At 34.8% G+C, this 21,209-nt stretch overlaps 1 protein-coding gene and 2 gene segments (V, D, J or C); 2 read left to right on the top strand and 1 right to left on the bottom strand.

Moving 5' to 3' along the window:
- Positions 1-21,209, bottom strand: part of LOC114658031 (zinc finger protein 883-like) — a 348,189-nt gene that overhangs the window by 90,583 nt on the left and 236,397 nt on the right. The gene's annotated exons all lie outside the window — the stretch shown is intronic.
- On the top strand, positions 6,469-7,070 carry LOC127529221 (T cell receptor alpha variable 18-like). The segment is given in 2 exon segments: positions 6,469-6,589; positions 6,676-7,070. Coding segments are annotated over 2 exon segments (444 nt in total).
- Positions 15,751-21,209, top strand: part of LOC127529220 (T cell receptor alpha variable 9-2-like) — a 314,833-nt gene continuing 309,374 nt past the window's right edge. The window contains 2 exon segments of the V gene segment in view: positions 15,751-15,853; positions 15,939-15,995. Of these exon segments, the coding sequence occupies positions 15,805-15,853; positions 15,939-15,995 (106 nt within the window).

The raw sequence follows: 21,209 nt of genomic DNA, 5'->3' as shown, positions 1-21,209 counted from the left end.
GTGTGTTGTCTGCCTCTGCCTGCTTTTGGTTGCAAGAGAAACAGCTTGTGCTATATAAACTTCTTGTTCAAGTAGAGCATACAACCTTCAGCACAAAATGAATTACCTCTTTCAAATTTAAAACCTTTTTACACAATATGTGCTGAATATTACAATGATAATGATAAAAAAATTCCATGGAAAGTTTCTCCAATTTTTTGTCCAGTGCATTAGTTAACAATAAATGAAAAATATTGTAAAAAAAAAAAAAAAAACACTTGCATGTGGCTTTGTCCTTTTCTATTAGATCCTTGAGGTCTTTTGCCATAACTTCACTTTGCCTTGTTAAAGTATTCCTTGACAACTGAAAGTCATTCATGGCAGGTGATATTTCATTTTTGGTTTTGAAATCCCCAAACATTGAGTCAGCAGCCTCAACAAATAATTCTTTTATGAACTATACACCAGTGAATACATTTTTAGCTAAGATAATGTGTAACAATGCAATAGCTGCCAATTTCCCTTTCACATTAGGCTTTGTGATCTAATGCTAATAGATGAGGTGTAAAAGAGGACAAGAGAAAGACAAAGAGTTGGGGCAACATCACAACCCCATATATTATAAAGGCAAAATAATTTAAGGCTTTCAGCAAAAACAATGTCTCTGAGGATACAAGTCTCAGATTAGACTGACTAAGATGGCAACACTTCCAGTTAAGTATAGGCCAGGCAGAAAGAGGTGGGTCAAGGGGGATGGACACTGGAAGTGATGTCAGAGGTGGTTGGGTTGTCAGTCCGTAGAGGGAGGAAGAGAAAAGGCATTAGTATACAGTGCCATCTTGTGGATCGGTGAAGAGTTAAGACCACCAGAATCTTTAAACAGTCCCCAAGGTGCATGTGTGTGACAGAAGCTTTAACTCTTCCATTTTTTTATTAATGTGACCCACTTTCAGAGGGCAAGCCCACATCATGTGTTTTGTATATACACTTTTGAAAATATTTTGTGCTTCTCTTTTTAACATGGATGCTAGTATTACACATAAAACACACAGTTTGAATGTGAAAGAAAACAAAATCATACTTCTTTGTAACCCAATGCAACTTTTAATGCAATATCTGTTTAATTGAGTCCCCACTCCCTCCGCAATGGGCCTTCTACTGTCACTTTCTTCCAAGTACAAACTTAACTAGTATTCTTTTTTTAAATCCTGTACACCTGTCCATACTGGGAAACTCATTAACTTGTTTACTATTATAAACCAAGGTAATTGTAAGCAGCAGTGAAAATTAGTCATTTTCAGTGTGTCATTGTTATCTGTATATTTACAGATTTATGAAATTATTATTATTTCTATTATTATCACTGCAACCCTGTCCTGGCAATCAGACTACGAGAATGGAAGGATGGCTGGATTATTATTATTGTTACTATTGACAAAACTCCTACTTAAAACTGGTTTATTGTATAAAAACAATACAATGCTAAAGTTTCAACAAATGTTAGCAAATCCTGGCATCTTGAGACCACACAACTGCTAGACTGTAGACTGACACACTGAAGCACACCAACTACTTACCTGCTTATACCTTGAACTTTTTAATTGCAGTACTTCCTAACTGTCCACAATCCAAAGTTCTGCAAATTCCTACAATATCTGGAGAAGATAACTACCAGAGCACCAGGAGCAACTCAGATGATTGCTACATTAATCTCTGTTCATTTTTAACTTGGGTCTCTGGACAGAGCTTTTTTGTGGATTTGAATAAAGATATTCTTTTAATACAAGTAAAGCATAAACATATTATTTGTGCTGTAATTAATTTATGTTGTTGATGTGCTTATTTTGCTATCATTGTGTATTTAAGGTGGCACTGTGACCAGAACAATCTTTCCACTGTGCAATTCCCAACATTGAACCTAGTGCATTCGAAGAACTAATGCTCTCTGCTCAACATAGTTATTATTTACTTACTCAAAATCTGTCACTGGTCTGCTGTGATGTAATTGCTAAAATTCATTTCTGAATACCTGAAAAAAACAGAAAGAAAAACCCTTTGTGAAAGGAAAAAAGCTGTAAGTACTGGCCAGGACATTGCTGATGAATTAATCAACTTTCATGCTGAAGCAACATGTAGCACTTAGCTCTAAGGACAGTCCACCAAACACAAATCTATGTTTTTGTGCATTAGCGCCTAATTGCAATAACACCTGTATACTATAAGCAATAAATATATTTTTAAGACTTGTTCACAGATACTTCTCTGTTACATATTCTAGTGGCTGTATACATTAAACAGTAAATAAACTAAACTAATAGGCAAAAATTAAAATTTAAAATAGCCAAAAAAAAAAAAAAAAAAACTAACAGTGTGGAAACACATTTTCTGCCCATGTATATCATTATATGGGTGTAGTTGAAGTTATAATAGTTTATTTCCTATAAACATGGTAAAAAATCAAACATTTCTTTTTTTTAAGATGGTGTAATAATGTACTATACTTTTCGATTTACCACTATCATTTTTTCTGTTGACTTCTTTTCTTTTTGTCTTTTATTATTAAAACAGAGATTGATCTTTTAGATACAGCATATATTCTTGAAATGTTTGACACCATTCTCTTCCCCTTGGTGAGGCCCAAATGACTTCCATCCATCCATTCATTATCCAACTCGCTATATCCTAACTACAGGGTCACGGGGGTCCGCAGGAGCCAATCCCAGCCAACACAGGGAGCAAGGCAGGGAACAAACCCCGGGCAGGGCGCCAGCCCACCGCAGCCAACTGACTTGACAAATGAATCCATATTTTAGTTATTTCTTCTTTTGCTGATATGATTGAATTATGCAAATTATATTGTCCATCAAGAACTGTGGAATATAACTGTTTAGTCATTTTTAAATAAGAAAGCCCCCCTTGCCAGCAAAATAAAAACAACAACAACAACAATAAAAATAATAATAATGTCCTCAAAGTCCCAACTCTTCCTCCTCATGTTGCTGACTGAAAACGTACTTGTGCATATCTTGTTAAAACCTTGGGTGACCGTGATGCTCAGGAGAGAGATATGAACAATATGAGAATGGCTACCAGAGTAAGGGCACTCAACTTTCGAGCCTGATAAACAAAACATGAATACAAAAACAGAGTAAATGGTATGGTTCCAAAGCAAGAGAATAATATCCCATTTGACTGTGGACTTGTTGAGGTATCCCAGGTCCCACTTCAAACAAATCTTTGTCCACAATGTAAATGTAAAGCTCAAATGATAGGGCCAATACCCATACTTCATCTGAACCTGGCCTGTCTGATCAAACATAATCATTGTCTGCAACAAAGCAGAAAAACTCAAGACTACAATAGACAATAGAGCAATATAAGGATGCAATAACGAGCTCTCATTATGCTGATGCTAAGACAACTGAAGGTGGGACTGTAAAAGGCACATTCAGTTTCTGGAGAAAAAGGAAGCCAGACATTTTTGAGAATTTGAATGCTAATAACAGGAACTCAAAGGCAGTAAATATTGAATCCAAAAAAGCTCACCAACATTGAGCTTGAAAAAATCCGAGCTGATGTTAATCAGCACTTCAAGATCAAGTCTCAAATTCCTCTAGTATTGGATTTTAAACTTAGCCACCTATTCTACAGTTGTGGCGAAACATTTTGAGAATGACATAAGTATTGGTTTTCACAAAGTTTGCTGCTTCAGTGTTTTTAGATCTTTTTGTAAGATGTTTCTATGGTATGCTGAAGTATAATTACAAGCATGAAAAGTTCAGTAAATACAAATACCTGAAAATCAAGATCAGCAGGATGGGGAACTGTAAAATGAAAGTTTTGCCAGTTATAATAAAAGTATTAGGTGCTTTGAAGAAAGGATTTGATCAGAATCAATAAAGTATTATTATTATTATTATTCACACAAATTCAAGGTGTTCTTAAAAAATGTAATGATTTACTTCATGAGTTAGAAATACATAATAAACAAAAATAGTTAAGTCAGATATTTGAAATATGAAATTGTGCTCAGTTTAAATGTTTAAAGTCTAAATATTCTTGATTGTAATAGTCAATAATTGTAATAATCATTTTTCACCCTCTGATAGAGGCCCATAGTTGATCCCTAGTAAAACATCGAAAATTAAAAATAATACCATATTCGTATCATCTACCTTGAAATATTCTAAAACAATGCCTCAAACGCTTCAGATTTGAAATTTGGGAGTGGCTCTTAGAGGGTTAGGACCACCAAACAAGAATCAATTTTCAAAAACATTACATTTGAGATCAGTGACCTTGAAATAGCATAAAATGATAGTCCGCATACCTATTTTACTGGTCCCCATTTTTTCAAAGTTTTGTGAAAAGGAGTAAATTTGACTCTCATATCCAATTTTGAGAGTGAACCCCTTGGGTCATTTGATGTGGCATTCACAACTTTAAGTCCTTCTGATCATTTTTCCTGAAGTCACCTATTGGTTTACTCTTTATGATGAGGGTGAAACTTTCTGCACAAAATATAATTCAATACCTTTGAGTAAACTGAAGTGATTTGGAGCATTTATAAAAGATTCTAATTTAAAAAGCACTAAGCACAAGAAAGTGTAATTTTTCTGTCTTGAAGTACTTCTGCATTGACTTTATTCCCATAGATTTGTTTTAGTACAAAAAGGAAGAGCGGTTCTGACCAAAAATAAAAACACACAAAAAACAAAAAGGAATATGATTTTTTAAATAACTCTATAAACTGGAACATTAAAATTACTTAAAATGACCAGAAAATAAATATATGAAATAAGCATGAGTGCATGATATTAACTTTAAAATGTCAGTGCATGAAAATGAATGGGTGCATAAGCAATAACAACAACAACAACAGCATTTATTTCTAAAGCACATTTTCATACACAGGATTTAGACCAAACAGTTTTATAAGATGTTAAAGAAATAGTTACAAACAAAGAAAAGCAAATTCAAATTTGATAAGAATAATAGTGAATACATAAAAAATTACATAAATAAAACACACTTACATTGGTTACATATTTTCTTATGTAACAATGCCAACACTGATAAGAAGTGCTCATATTTTCTTTTTCTGGTTAAGAATCTTGCTGCTGCATGCAGAATTAATTGCAACTGATTGATGTCTTTCTTAGGTAGTCCCATTAGGAGTGCATTACAGTAACCTACAAACGTTGACTAAAGATAAATGCAAGAATTAGTTTTTCAATGTCTTGAAATTTTATAAGAGGTCTAACTTTTGGAATGTTCCTTAGGAAAAAAAATCTGTCCTAGTAATATAATTAATGTGCAATGAAATTAACAAAATGGCAGCATGAATGCATGCAATTTCCATAAAAACTAATGGAATGTTCCTAAAAAAAAAAATCTTTTCTAGTAATATAATTAATGTGCAATGAAAATGGCAGTATGAATGTATGCAATGTATGCAAGTTAAAAACATGAATGCATTAACTTAATCTAAATTCATGACAGAAATATTATCTTAAAAATTGTCTTTCGTTTGATTGGGTGCACTGGTTTGGAGAAGAGAAAAGAAGAGTGGGGATGAGAAGAAGTATGTTGTACACTTTTGGTAAAATAATCAATTGTATTAGACATGACACCTGTGCAGTTAAGTCTAGACATATGAATTACAAATTTACTTATTGCATAAGTGTGCTTTCCTTCACTCTGTAGTCATTAGCCCTCTCATTTTTTTCTAAATATGTGTTTTATTTGTTGCAATTTGCTATGTCACCATTTTTATACTGGTGCCAGATGACACCAAAGCATGGACCAACCACATTCGGAAACTAGCAAATACACAATCTGAAAAATTTTCAAAAGCTAGAACATAGAAGTGTGCTTTTATCATTATTAAGCAAAACATTTAGGGTGATTATGTCATTTAAATTTTGTTAAGTTCTAATACATTTTGATGCACTTTAGTCAGCATATTATTAACATGCAGTTTAATCAGTTTTTAAGCTTTAAACTAATGTTTGTGTTATTCTAAATATCAAGAAAATCACCCAGATAGACAAGCTACTAATTGAAAAATGCTAAGGTGAAAAGTATCCTTCTCTTTGTTTCAAGAGCATAAGAGGCAGGTGATGAAACAAGCAAACAGCAATCTGGCTTACTAGTGACTGCTAATTAATATAAATATGTGATTCATATAGATATGCCTAAAAAGCATATACATACTAAGCTCTTATAGTTTTTTTAAAATGTTACCGTATGGGTTTCATAATCCTACTCTATAGTTTAAAATGTTATGGGTGTCTTATTAATATTGTTTCTACATTTTACATAATAATACTCCATTAGGCAAACTGTTGCAAATTTAAAAATGTTCCCCAGAGACCCACCCCATCCTTCAATCAGAAACATGATTGCACAGACATTTATGCAAATTAAAGCATCATACCTTTACAAGCTTTATATATTAGCCTGTATGCTCAAATGTTTATTTGTAACATTTGCCATTGATTCGTAGCAAACAGGAAATAAAATAATTTAATACAATAATTTTTCTACCTTCACCTTATAATGGACATCTACTCATATTTTTTTATATTCATATTTGCCATTTCTCCAGGTAAAGTAAACCAAATACTGTACAAGTGTGCCTGTTCATTTCTGATACAGTTTAATATTTTTTTTCTCGTGTCCTCTGTTTTTCAGGCTTAATTATAAGTGATTCAGTCACTAATACTGAAAAAGATGTCTCAAGTAGAGAAGGTAGGGCAGTGACACTGAATTGCAGCTACTCAACAACTGATAGCTATCCTATACTAAACTGGTACCGAAGGTATCCAAATCAGGCCATGCAATTCATTCTGTACAAAGGAGCACGATCTAGTAGTGCTAATTATAAAGCGGACTTTGCTCATGCTCGTTTTTCTTCTACAACGGGACAATATTCAACTCAACTGCAAATTTCTGATCTCTCTTTGAGTGACTCTGCCATCTACTATTGTGCACTAAGACCCACTGTGTTATATTCTGCTCAGGCACTGAACAAAATCTCTCTAACCACAGCTTGCAGAGAGGATAATGTAACAGACTCTACAGAATAACTTTGAACTCACAGCAGACAAGATGCGAGTTTAGTTTAAAGCAGTATAACATTTTTGGTCTAATCATTTTCCAAATTTTTAACCAACTATGGCTGTACAACATGATGTTGCTCTCAAAGGAACTACCGAAACTGAAGGTTTTTTCTTTGTTTATAAACTTCAAAAAGGTGCTATTTGTGATTATTTGTGTTAATACATTCTTTTTAGCTTGTTCAATTCCATGCATTTTTCTTAGATTTGTGAAAATTAATGAAACATATACAGATAAATTGATAGCTAACAGTGGATCATATAAGATAGTACAACATCAATGTGTTTGTATAGCAACTGTTTAAATAAAATATACTGAAAAGTAAGAACAAGTCGGATTTTCACTGGTTAAGGTAGAGGAAGGGGAAAGTTTTTTATTCATAGCTATAATATAAAAGACCGTGTAATGAAGCAGTGTAAGTGCTGCTTACTGCAGAGGTCATAGTGTTTGGGCACCCTTGTTTCTTCCATCTGCGGTGGGCTGGCACCCTGCCCGGGGTTTGTTTCCTGCCTTGAGCCCTGTGTGGTCTGGAATTGGCTCCAGCAGACACCCGTGACCCAGTAGTTAGGATATAGCGCGTTGGATAATGGATGGAGGAATGTTTCTTCCGTGTTTCCCATAAATTTACCCTCTGCAATATATTGTTGGACTATCTGGATTTGTTTCCTGCCCCTACGTAGTGCAAAAGTCCGGCTCTGGCAGCTGTGAAATGAATTAAATGATTTCAAAAAGAATAAATAAATACGTTGTAAATAGAAAACATTCTCCTGGAATCTTTTTACTGTCCGAATTATGAACTGTCTATGTCTATATAACTACCAGAGTACCAGGAGCAAGTCAGATGACTGCTACATTCATCTCTGTTCATTTTTAACTTGGGTCTCTAGACAGAGCATCTTTGTGGATTTGAATAAAGATATTTTTTAATACAAGCAAAGCATAGAAATATTATTTGTGCTGTAATTAATTTATGTTGTTGACTTGCTTATTTTGCTATAATTGTGTCTTTGAGGTGGCATTGTGACCAGAAGATGGTGTAATAATACACTATACTTTTCGATTTACCACAATCATTTTTTTTTCTGTTGACTTCTTTTCTTTTTGTCTTTTATTATTAAAACAGAGGTTGATCTTTGAGATACAGCATATATTCTTGAAATGTTTGACACCATTCTCTTTCCCTTGGTGAGGCCCAACTGACTTGACAAATAAATCGATATTTTAGTTACTTTTTCTTTTGCTGATATGATTGAAATATGCAAATAATATTGTCCATCAAGAACTGTGGAATTTAACTGTTTAGTCGTTTTTAAATAAGAAAGCCCTCCAGCTAGCATAATAACAACAACAACAACCATAATAATAATAATGATAAAAATAATAATAATAATGCAGCGGGGCCACAAGTATTGTTGTTTATTGTGTTTGCACTCTGTTGTGTCTCGTCACATCACCCCGTCTAAACTAGTATGTGTTTGTTTAAATGTCTTCCCCGTAATAAGAAACGGGGAAGGCTGTTGCGTGGAGGCAGCGACCCCCTGGAAATGTCAGTACCAGAGGTTTTTCCATTTGCATCCGGCTCATTATTATTTAAACGGGAAGGGGGGAAAGAAGAGGAGAGAGGAGAGAGAATGAGATTCACCTTACTGCAACTGATCATCATTCTTCTGCCTTCATTCACATCACAACATTCTTCCAGTTTGCTTCTCACTCGGCCAGATTTACTGCAATGCATTCATCGCCAGAAACCCTAGGGTTGGACTTAAATTTTCCACCATCGCCGAGGAATCACAGTGAGATTGTTCCGGTATTCATTCGGGGGAATCAAACACAAACATTTAGAACAGCTATCAGTAATTTGGACATTTATTTACCTGGATTCATTTTCACATTCATTATCATTTCAATAATCATTCTTTTTCATTACTTGTATTGTGTGTTTGTTATTCGTGTGCAGGACAAGGGAGAATATTTTATTGTATATATAGTGTCTTTCACTTTGGTGGTACGGTGGAGGGATATATATATATATATATATATATATATATATATATATATATATATATATATATATATATATATAATATATATATATATATATATATATATATATATATATATATATATATATATATATATATATTATGCCGGAGTTTTGTATTATTGTATTTGTCATTTTGTTTCATCTAATATTTTACTGCACTTGATTTACATTCTGATATTGTCTGCTTGTGTTTAACCGTCAATTGGGGGAAAATATTATTTGTCAGAGGTACGGCTTGGTAGATTCAGGTTTTCCTCAGTAATTCATCCAGGCCACGGGACCTGGTAGTGGGGCTGCCGGCCGGGTAACGGTCGGTCGTTACAACAATAATGTCCTCAAAGTCTCAACTCTTCCTCCTTGTGGTGCTGACTGAAAACATACCTGTGCATATCATGTTAAAACCTTGAGTGACCGTGATGCTCAGGGGAGAGATATGAACAGCATGATAATGGCAACCAGAGTAAGGGCACTCAACTTTCGAGCCTGATAAAGAAAACAAGAACACAAAAAATAAAAGGCAACAGATAAACAGAGTAAATGGGATTGTTCCAAAGCAAGAGAATAATATCCCATTTGACTGTGGACTTGACGAGGTATCCCAGGTCCCTCTGCAAACAAATCTTTGTCCACCATGTAAATGTAAAGCTCAAATGATAGTGCCAAAACCCATACTTCATCTGAACCTGGGGGGTATTTTCCGTACGTCGCTTAAATCATCCAAGATCAGATGCCTCATCTTGAATGAGTTAATGCCGGTGAAACTCATCCAGGATAAGTCGGTTTTTCAAATGCAGCCATGAAGTAGATTAGTCTAGCTGGATCCAAACATCCAAGATGATTGTGCATGCCCGCGCTGATTGAAAAGCCCATATATATTGAGTCTAGAAAACATGATCAGTAAGTCTTTGATAGGCTGTAACAAATTGACAAAAGAACAGGCGCATTTTTTCACACAAGTGGAGCAGGACCTTTTACTCAAAGGATATGAAGAATTTCAAGATTTAATATGCACAAGGGGTAACACTGCAAAAGCAGCCCAAACCAGAAAAGACGGCTGGCAAAAAGTGGCCGACAAATTAAATGTGTAAGTAGTGTACATTGTACTTACTGAATGCAGTGTTTAATTTCCTATGTGTCAGATTAATTGTTATTTAATATGTCATAATTCCAGATCAAACGTGAGCACAGGAAGAACATGGGAACAGGTTAAAGTGAAGTACAACAATATACTTCAAACTGGTGTAGCCCGTCTACTCTAACTGTGTGTAGAAAGGGGCCCTGAGTTCTTTACTCCAATGCCTAATTTATTATAATTCTAATTACTTTAATATTATGTGTCTCGGGTCACTATGAACAAAACATTATTAATTAAATATTGCAATATACTGGTCAGGTAATAACAAATAAATAAAGGTAGAAGAAGTTAGCTGTTAACATTCATTCCCAAACCAATAGTTTATACTACACAAACTTATAATAAACACTAAGAAACTGGTTTATAAAACAATGATAAACTCTCTGTTTAATTATAAACCAGCAAAACACAATTAATAAACTGGAAATAATCAGGAACTATATTACACTATTAATAATACAATAAAAACACATTCAGTCTTGTCACTCGTATTGAAACAAAACATTGCAGGCCTGATTCGGTGCTTGTGAGTGTTGCAACCAAAAACTTAGCGGTCATTTCACTCTACCAGGAGCAACAAATAAAATGAAAGAGGTACCTTACTTGGCAATGGTGGTATCAGTCCAACAAATCTTTCTGACCCCTCTGCCTCAGTCCGTGAGCAGGGAACCGCTGTTGAGCGAATCCAAAAGCGTCTCCAAATAAACGAACGTTCACCAGAAGTGCGTTGAGCTGAGTTAGCTGCTGCCTCTTCACGCTGCTACTTCCCCTAGCTGAGTTAATGAAGGGTTCTTCGCCAGATAGACACTGCGAACGTCCAATCGAAATATATTAGCCGTTCATATTCCAGTAAATTATCTTGCTGATAATTTGTCTCCCAAACTTTCTGCTACACCACCTTGGCGCCACGCTCTTTTTCTTTTCTCTTCTCCGTTCTTCTTCACAGCTCGTCCTTCTACCCCCTTCCGTTTTCTCTACAACATCCAGTTATCAAAATAAAAGTCTGCATAACCGCATAAACGAACTACTACACTAAAGTTAACAGTTTAAAACACTAACATTTTACATCAATAACTTATTTACATCAATCAGTTATTTAAGCACATTTCTACCTGGGCTACACCGGTAAATATTGGTATATAACTATTTAAAGAATTGTTGACATAAAGAATCATATATAATATAAAAAACATTAATTTTAAAGCTAATAAGAAGAAGGCAGACAAGCAAAAAACAGGTGGAGGTCCACGCGGTCCAGACCTAACCCCTGCAGAAGAGTTGGCTCTCCAGCAAAATGCCCATCACGCTGTTTCTGAGGGCATTCTAGGGGGAAGCTCCTCCTCAGAACCAGTGGCAGGATGCAGTGGTCACTTCATTTCAGGTAAAGGATGGTCATTGTATATATTTGTCCTCAATGTGTGCCATAGGTATGTTCCATATAGCCCTCTTTTTTTGTTGGGTCAGTTGCAGGGAAAGTCATATCCCTAGAACCTGTGTCTGACCAAAGAGATATTGACAAAATTCAAATATTTGATGAAGACACTGTGTCTGATTATTCGGATCTGCGTACAATCCAGTGTCCCAATCACATTTGGAAATCCTGGGTAATGAGAATGTTAGGCTGATTTTGAGATTCTTTATGGAACTGTGGGTGTTTTTGCCTGTGTATTACCTACCTGCAATGGCATGAAACGCCTCTTTTATTGTCTGCATGCGCAAGTGTCCAGGAAACACTATGAAAACCCAAAGGAAATATTTCAGAGCCAAACAGATTTTACAAATTGCCTGTCAAACTGCACTTTTAGATAGATTTTCTGCATCGCCTACAGTATATAAAAAAAGTGCCACTTGCAAAAAACCTTAAAGCAATGCATACTGTCTGTGTGGTTGTGAGATCCCGACTTCACCTAGTTTGACTTTGAATATAAGGTGCTAATACATTTTTGAGGTACAATATTCCCCCTCGGCTAAAGCGATATCTTTCGAAAAGAAATTTCCTCCGGGAGCAATAAAAGATCTTGCCGATCGCGCATGACTGAATGAATTCCATGCATGGACACTGATTAAGTGTGTGAGCTAATCCTTGTTTACATAGAACAAACCTGCTCTGAGCAGGTTTGAGGATTTGGACGTGCTGCTATGACAACACATCCAGCAAGAGTTTCAAAAAACCGACAGATCCAGGATCATTCCAAATCATCAACAATTACATCCGGCTAAACGAGTAATCCATGTACGAAAAATACCCCCCTGGTCTGTCTGATAAAACATCATCATTGTCTGCAACAAAACAGGAAAAATCAAGACTATAATAGACAATAGAGCAATAAAAGGATGCAATAATGAGCTTTAATTATGCTGATGCTAAGACAACTGAAGGTGGAATTGTAAAAGGTACATTCAGTTTCTGGAGAAATAAGAAGCCAGACCTTTTTGAGAATTTGAACCCTAATAACTTAGCCACTCAAAGGCGGTACATACTGAATCCAAAAAAGCTCACCAACATTGAGCTTGAGAAAATCCAAGGTGATGTTAACTTCAAGGTTATTTTTTCCTCATGTGGGACATACCAGCAATTACTAACAGAACCATTTTAGCTAATCATCCTGACATCGTGCTGCATGGTAAAAATGAGAAAACCTGCCTTTTGATCAATAAAGCTGTTCCATATAATTTATACATCATATTAAAAGAAACTGAAAAGTACAGTAAATACAAGTACCTGGAAATCAAGATCAGCAGGATGTGGAACTGTAAAATGAGAGTTTTGCCAGTTATAATAAAAGTATTAGAGTGCTTTGAAGAAAGGATTTGATCAGAATCAATAAAGTGTTATTATTATTATTATTAATATTATTATTCATACAAATTCAGGGTGTTCCTAAAAAATGTAATTATTTACTTCTTGAGGTAGAAATACATAATAAACAAGAATAGTTATGTCAGATATTTGAAATATTAAAATGTACTCAATTTAAACGTTTAAAGTCTAAATATTCTTGATTGTAATAGTCAATAATTGTAATAATCATTTTTCACCCTCTGATAGAGGCCCATAAAGGCTGATCCCTAGTAAAGCATCAAAAAATTAAAAATAATACCATATTCATATCATCTACCTTGAAATAGTCTAAAACAACGCCTCAGATTTGAAATTTGGGAGTGGCTCTTAGAGGGTTAGGACCACCAAACAAGAATCAATTTTCAAAAACATTACATTTATGATCAGTGACCTTGAAATAGCATAAAATGAGAGTCCGCATACCTATTTTACTGGTCCCCATTTTTTCAAAGTTTTGTGAAAAGGAGTAAATTTGACCCCTCATATCCAATTTTGGGGGTGAACACCTTGGGTCATTTGATGTGGCATTTACAACTTTAAGTCCTTCTGATCATTTTTCCTGAAGTCACCTACTGGTTTACTCTTTATGATAAGAGTGAAAGTTTCTGCACAAAATGTAATTCAATACCTTTGAGTAAACTGATGTGATTTGGAGCATTTATAAGAGATTCTAATTTAAAAAGCACTAAGCACAAGAAAGTGTAATTTTTCTGTGTTGAAGTACTTCTGCATTCACTTTATTCCCATAGACCAAGTTTTAGTACAAAAAGGAAGAGCGGTTCTGACCAAAAATAAAAAAATGCAAAAAAAATGCAAAAAAAAAAAAAAAAGGAATATGATTTTTTAAAGAAATCTGTAAACTGGAACATTAAAATTACTTAAAATGACCAGAAAATAAATATGTGAAATAAGCATGAGTGCATGAAATTAACTTTAAAATGTCAGTGCATGAAAATGAATGGGTGCATAAGTAATAGCAACAACAACAACAGCATTTATTTCTAAAGCACATTTTCATACACAGGATTTAGACCAAACAGTTTTGTAAGATGTTAAAGAAATAGTTACAAACAAAGAAAAGCAAATTCAAATTTGATAAGAATAATAATGAATACATAAAAATAACACACTTGCATAAGAAAATGGGTAACCAATGTAACAATGATAAAACTGATAAGAAGTGCTCATATTTTTTTTTTCTGGTTAAGAATCTTGTTGCTACATGTAGAATTAATTGCAACTGATTGATGTCTTTTTTAGGTAGTTCCTTTAGGAGTGCATTACAGTAACCTACAAAGGTTGACTAAAGACAAAAGCAAGAATTAGTTTTTCAATGTCTTGAAATTTTATAAGAGGTCTAACTTTTGGATTGTTCCTTAGGAAAAAAAATCTGTCCTAGTAATATAATTAATGTGCAATGAAATTAACAAAATGGCAGCATGAATGTATGCAATTTCCATAAAACCAAATGCATAAAAGTTAAAAACATGGATGCATTAACTTAATCTAAACTCAGAACAGAAATATTATCTTAAAAATTGTCTTTCGTTTGATTGGGTGCACTGGTTTGGAGGAGAAGAGAAAAGAAGAGTGGAGGTGAGAAGAAGTATGTTGTACACTATTGGTAAAATAATCAGTTTTATTAGACATGACACCTGTGCAGTTAAGTCTAGACATATGAATTGCAAATTTACTTATTGCATGATTGTGCTTTCCTTCACTCTGTAGTCATTAGCCCTCACATTTTTTTAAATACATGTTTTATTTGTTGCAATTTGCTATGTCACCATTTTTATACTGGGGCCAGATGACACCAAAGCATGGACCAACCACATTCAGAAACTAGCAAATACACAATCTGAAAAATTTTCAAAAGCTAGAACATAGAAGTGTGCTTTGATCATTATTAAGCAAAACATTTAGGGTGATTATGTCATTTAAATTATGTTGATTTCTAAAATATTTCAATGCACTTTAGTCAGCATATTATTAACATGCAGTTTAATCAGTTTTTAAGCTTTAAATTAATGTTTGTGTTATTCTAAATATCAAGGAAGGAGGATAGACAAGCTACTAATAGGAAAATGCTGAGGTGAAAAGTATCCTTCTCTTTGTTTACAAGAGCTTAAGAGGCAGGTGATGAAACAAGCAAACAGTAATCTGGCTAACTAGTGAGTGCTAAAGGAGAAAGTAGGGTGAAATGAAACCATTTATTGGCTAACTAAACACCCTACTTTCTCCTGTATCAATCTATGGCTAACACGGTATAACACTCCACTGCTATAGTGGGTGCTAATTAATATAAACATTTTTAATCATATACATATGCCTAAAAAGAATATAAATACTAAGCTCTTATAGTTTTTTACAATGTTATGGGTTTCATAATCTTACTATATCGTTTAAAATGTTATGGGTGTCTTATTAATATTGTTTTTTTACATAATAATACTCCATTAGGCAAACTGTTGCTACTTTAAAAAGGTTCCCGAGAGACCCACCCCATCCTTCAATCAGAAACATGATTGCATAGAGATTTATGCAAATTAAAGCCTCATACCTTTACAAGCTTTATATATTAGCCTGTATGCTCAAATGTTTATTTGTAACATTTGCCATTGATTCGCGGCAAACAGGAAATAAAACAATTTAATACAATACTTTTTGTACCTTCACCTTATAATGGACATCTACTCATATTTTTTTATAGTCATATTTGCCATTTCTCCAGGTATAGTAAACCAAATACTGTACAAGTGTGTCTGTTCATTTCTGATACAGTTTAATATTTTTTTCTTGTGTTCTCTGTTTTTCAGGATTAATTATAAGTGATTCAGTCACTAATACTGAAAAAGAAGTCTCAATTACAGAAGGTAGGGCAGTGACACTGAATTGCAGCTACTCAACAACTGATAGCAGTCCTGTACTAAACTGGTACCGAAGGTATCCAAATCAGGCCATGCAATTCATTCTGTACAAAGGAGCACGATCTAGTAGTGCTAATTATAAAGCTGAATTTGCTCGTGCTCATTTTTCTTCTACAACGGGACAATATTCAACTCAACTGCAAATTTCTGATCTCACTTTGAGTGACTCTGCCATCTACTATTGTGCACTAAGACCCACTGTGTTATATTCTGCTCAGGCACTGAACAAAATCTCTCTAACCACAGCTTGTGGAGAGGATAATGTAACAGACCCTACAGAATAACTTTGAACTCACAGCAGACAAAATGTGAGTTTAGTTTAAAGCAGTATAACATTTTTTGGTCCAATCATTTTCCAAATTTTTAACCAACTATGGCTGTACAACATGATCTTGCTCTCAAAGAAACTACCGAAACTGGAGGGTTTTTTTTTGTTTATAAACTTCAAAAAATTGCTTATATGTGATTATTTGTGTTAATACATTCTTTTTAGCTTGTTCAGTTCCATGATTAGTGAAAATTAATGAAACATATACACATAAATTGGTAGCTAACAGTGGATCATATAAGCCAGTACAACATCAATGTGTTTATATATCAACTGTTTAAATAAAATATACTGAAAAGTAAGAACAAGTCAGATTTTCACTGGCCATGGTAGAGGAAGTGGAAAATTTTGTATTCGTAGGTATAATATAAAAGACCGTGTAATGAAGCAGTGTAAGTGCTGCTTCTTTATGACTGCAGAGGACTGGTTTAGATCTCTTTTCAGTTGCTGTCCATCTGTGTGTTTTTCATTGTTTGTTTTTTTTTTTGGTGTTTGGGCACCCTTGTTTCTTCCGTGTTTCCCATAAATTTACCCATAAATTGGCCCATAAACATAGGTGAGTAAATGCATGTGCTCTGTAACATATTGTTGGACTATCAGGATTTGTTTCCTGCCCCTACGTAGTGCAAAAGTCTGGCTCTGGCAACCCTGAAATGAATTAAGTGATTTCAAATATAATATATAAATACGTTGTAAACAGAAAACATCCTTCTGGCATCTTTTTACTGTACAAATTATGAACTGTCTCTAATGAGTCTGGAACCCTTCCTTCTTCATTCCAAAATCTATTCTCTATGCCTCTTAGTTGGGGTAGTTTATAGAGGTCGCTTCACTATGCTATTGTGATCTTTAGCAGGACCATCAGTTGTTCTTCTGGAACATAATACATTTACAGTCATTACTACGCCCCTATTTTCCCCATCTATGGTAACCTTAGGGGTTTTCCTTCGTTATCCATCCAAAACCTTAAGAAGCAATGTATTTTCTCATTTTAGAACCTCACTGAGACAGCATTGGTGTGAATAACTTCATTGATGTTCATACTGGAATTGAGCTCTCTGTCTATGCGGTGTGCCTAAAGGTTTTGTGCTTATTTAATCTCTATTCAGGATTGACGTGTTGCAGTGGGATACTTTATTTACTTGAACAGCTTAATATTTTGTTTGGATGGTGTGTTTCTTGTTAGATCTTCAGCTTGACTCAAAATCATTGACTTAATCTTCTACAGCTTTACTCATTCAAACGTTTTCCATCATCTACTTTCACCAGCCGTTGAAAGCCTAGAAAACTGTATCTTCACAGTTACTTGAAATTCTTTTATGCAGTTTAAATTTTATTTACCAACTAATTTTTTACCAATTTTACAGTCATCTCATGCTGTCAATATACTTCCATGTATATTATTTTGTTTTGTTTCCTTGTAATTGTAACAGCTTTGAATTTTGTTTCCTTGTTTCCCTGATACTACATATAGCATGCTTGTGAGAGTTCTCATCAAGTTATGGCTATTTCTCTTGGTCAATTAAATCCTTTGTCGATTAGGCTGAGCTAGGTTGTTGACCTGTGATTGAAAACTGTTGACTCTTAGCCTTTCATTTTACAGTTGAGACTTGAGCTATGGTTCTTTCTTTGTGCCTGTACACTCTTAAAACTAAATGTGGCAGAGTGTTTGTTCAGAGAGATGCCATAGGGAAACTATTTTTGGTTCCCAAAACACTCATACACATGCATTTATTTATATCTGTAACAGTCTCCTTGCTGTGAATAACCATGAATAAATAGTCACAGATTTGTGATGTATAATACAGTATACTGTATAAGACTTGAATTTAAAAGGACTCTTCCTACATATGTCCAGAAGCAGAAGCTGAGTCCATGTTTTCTTAATCTGTTAGTGTTCTGCATCCCACCATGTAGCAGTGCTATCGTGGGAAGAACTCCATTTCCCATCAGCCCAAGGGGGATTACCTGCATAGGATGACTGGAACGGAAGTAGGAGCTGCATGGGACGAAAGAGGCCAGCGGGAAAGTTTAAAAGGGGGGCATGACGAAGCAACAGGAGATCTGTGTTTTTGTGTGTCCTGTCAAACATGTTGTCTAAAAAGTCAGTTGTGCCCTGGATCATCTCCCATTAGAATGAATGGACTGTCTCGTGCCTGCCTGTCATGTGTATAGTGTTGGATTAATCGTCGTGTGTCTTCAAAAGGAGCGCTCCTGGAAATCTCACCCCTCACTGCTCAGGACTACCGGTAGGACTGTTTACTCATTTTCTATGGAAACAGTTCTCAAGATTTTCATCTTCACACCATACCATTTCACCAGCTTTTGCTGTTTTGGACTGTATAAGGACATTGTCATTAGTGTATTGTTGTGGTTTATTGTTATGTTACAACTGCATTGCCGTAGGGAAAAGGGGAGGTTTGTCTTATTGTTGTTGTTTTGTATTGGGTTTTCATTTAATATATTTATTCATTCATTGATTTGGTGTCTCTGCTTGTGAGTGTGTGTCCCTGGGATTTCCACCAAAAAAATAAATAAATCACTGTCTTATCGACGGTGTGAATCTTAGTGGCACCAGACCGCTACAACCATACATTAAAGATTCTGTTTTTTCCCTACATATTAGTATTTTTTTTCAAGCACCAAAAACCAACTTCATATGCAAAGAACCCAATCCAGAATTAAATGGTGTTTGGTCAAACAATGAAGCTATGAGGAACCACACAACATAATAAAGAAATATATAATGCCATTAAAGAACCATTAATTTTAAGAATGTACAACCACCATATTTATTACTAAATATCTTTATAATTTGCTACTTTTTTTATTGAGCTGCAGCAATATTGTTAACATAAACTCTCCATTGATGCCACACGATCATTAGCAATGTGAAACTTGATCTCAAAGCACCACTATTTAAGATAAAGGATGTTCCTTCTGGTTTTTAATCTTTAGATTCACATCTTAAAAAACAATTTGCAATTCAGAATACAATAATTAGAGGAAAGAAAAAAGATTATTATAATGACCTTCGAGTTTGGTTTTGCATGTTTGGTTTCATGATGGCTATTCTAGGCTTTTGATAAATAAAACATGGGGTTTAAAATGTTGATTCTTTCAGTTTGCTTCAAAGATATTTAATCTTTAATTCCCAGTCCATCTTTAATTCTTCTGGCTTTTGGTTTTCCATTTTCATTTGGCATTGCATTCACTATGTCAGACAAAGCAAAGTTAAAGAGTACTATGTTTCAGAGTTCCTTCCCTGGGTTGTGTTTATATTCCTTTTCTTTGTCTTTTTATTTATTTTTCATTTTGAGTCATTTCTTATGATTAGCTCTCTTACATTGCCTTGGTCATTTATCCTTTAGTTGTTATGTTTAATGTAAAAATGTCTTCATTTCTTATGTGTTTTTGTTAAACTCTTAGAGAGAAAGAGATAAGTGACCATCCCCAACATTTATAGGCAAGTGAAAGTGAGTGAAAGTGAGTGAAAAGTGAGTTTTTGGTTCATTTGAATTTGCTTAAGAGTAGGTTGGTTGGTTGTTGGTTTTTTGATTATCTTTGCTTCTGTTTTGTTTTTTGATTTCTGGAAAATCTATTGGGACTTACTTGCTATATGATTACCTTTAAGGCAACTCCCTTTCCCCCATTTTGAGCCCTTCCTTGCATTTTTTTCTTTTGTTATTAAATATCCTCCTTAATATAAAGATTCTTTATTTACACTTTTTTCTGCAACCCAAGGGGTTTATAAGTGTAACTCAGTTATCCTTCTCTGTGTTTCTCCCTCTGGCTCTTCCATTATCACAAGGTTATCAACATGTTTACTTTAGAAAAATACATGGACAAAAGGACAATAAATGGGACAAAAATATAGCAAAAACAATAATAAAAATATTAAGCATATTTTACCTAAAAAGGTTTACTACTATTTTGACTAGATTTATTATATATGCTCCATAGCATTCATTAATTGAGAGTCCAGTTAGATAGTATTTTGAATCTAGAACTAAAGTACCATTTTTTTTAATAAAAATTAATCTTCCCAGGTGAGGCGAATAGTACAACCTTACAGAAACAAGCAAAAATAAACATGTCTTACTTTATTAAACCAAACATTGTTGGGGAGTATGATGTACAATATCATTAAAAGTTAAACTTGGTAAGTTTTTTATGTTACTTGGGGAAACTGAAGAATTAATATTTAGATGTTTATAACACTGACATATTTTAAAAAAGGAATGAAACCTGTGTAAGAATGACAAAAACAAAGAAAACGATTTGGGGGATCCACCCCATATATCCATCCATCCATCCATTTTCCAGCCCGCTGAATCCGAACACAGGGTCACGGGGGTCTGCTGGAGCCAATCCTAGCCAACACAGGGCACAAGGCAGGAACCAATCCGGGGCAGGGTGCCAACCCACCGCAGGACACACACAAACACACCCACACACCAAGCACACACTAGGGCCAATTTAGAATCGCCAATTCACCTAACCTGCATGTCTTTGGACTGTGGGAGGAAACCCACGCAGACACGGGGAGAACATGCAAACTCCACGCAGGGAGGACCCGGGAAGTGAACCCAGGTCCCCAGATCTCCCAACTGCGAGGCAGCAGCGCTACCCACTGCGCCACCGTGCCGCCCTCCACCCCATATACTTGACACAAAAAGGAAAAAAAAGTCACAATGCCACAGAGTAGTCTGTGAGGACATAGTCTAGCAAGAGTTTGCCTAACCAATGATGGGAATATGGCAGCTTTATAGTGTGTCAGGTGGAAGAGGTGTGTCTTTGAAGCTGGAAGCGGAAATGATGAGAACCTTGGG

Source organism: Erpetoichthys calabaricus, chromosome 9 (assembly GCF_900747795.2).
Source record: "Erpetoichthys calabaricus chromosome 9, fErpCal1.3, whole genome shotgun sequence".
In the NCBI taxonomy this organism is placed as follows: Eukaryota; Metazoa; Chordata; class Cladistia; order Polypteriformes; family Polypteridae; genus Erpetoichthys; species Erpetoichthys calabaricus.
This window is presented reverse-complemented; position numbering and strand designations above follow the sequence as displayed.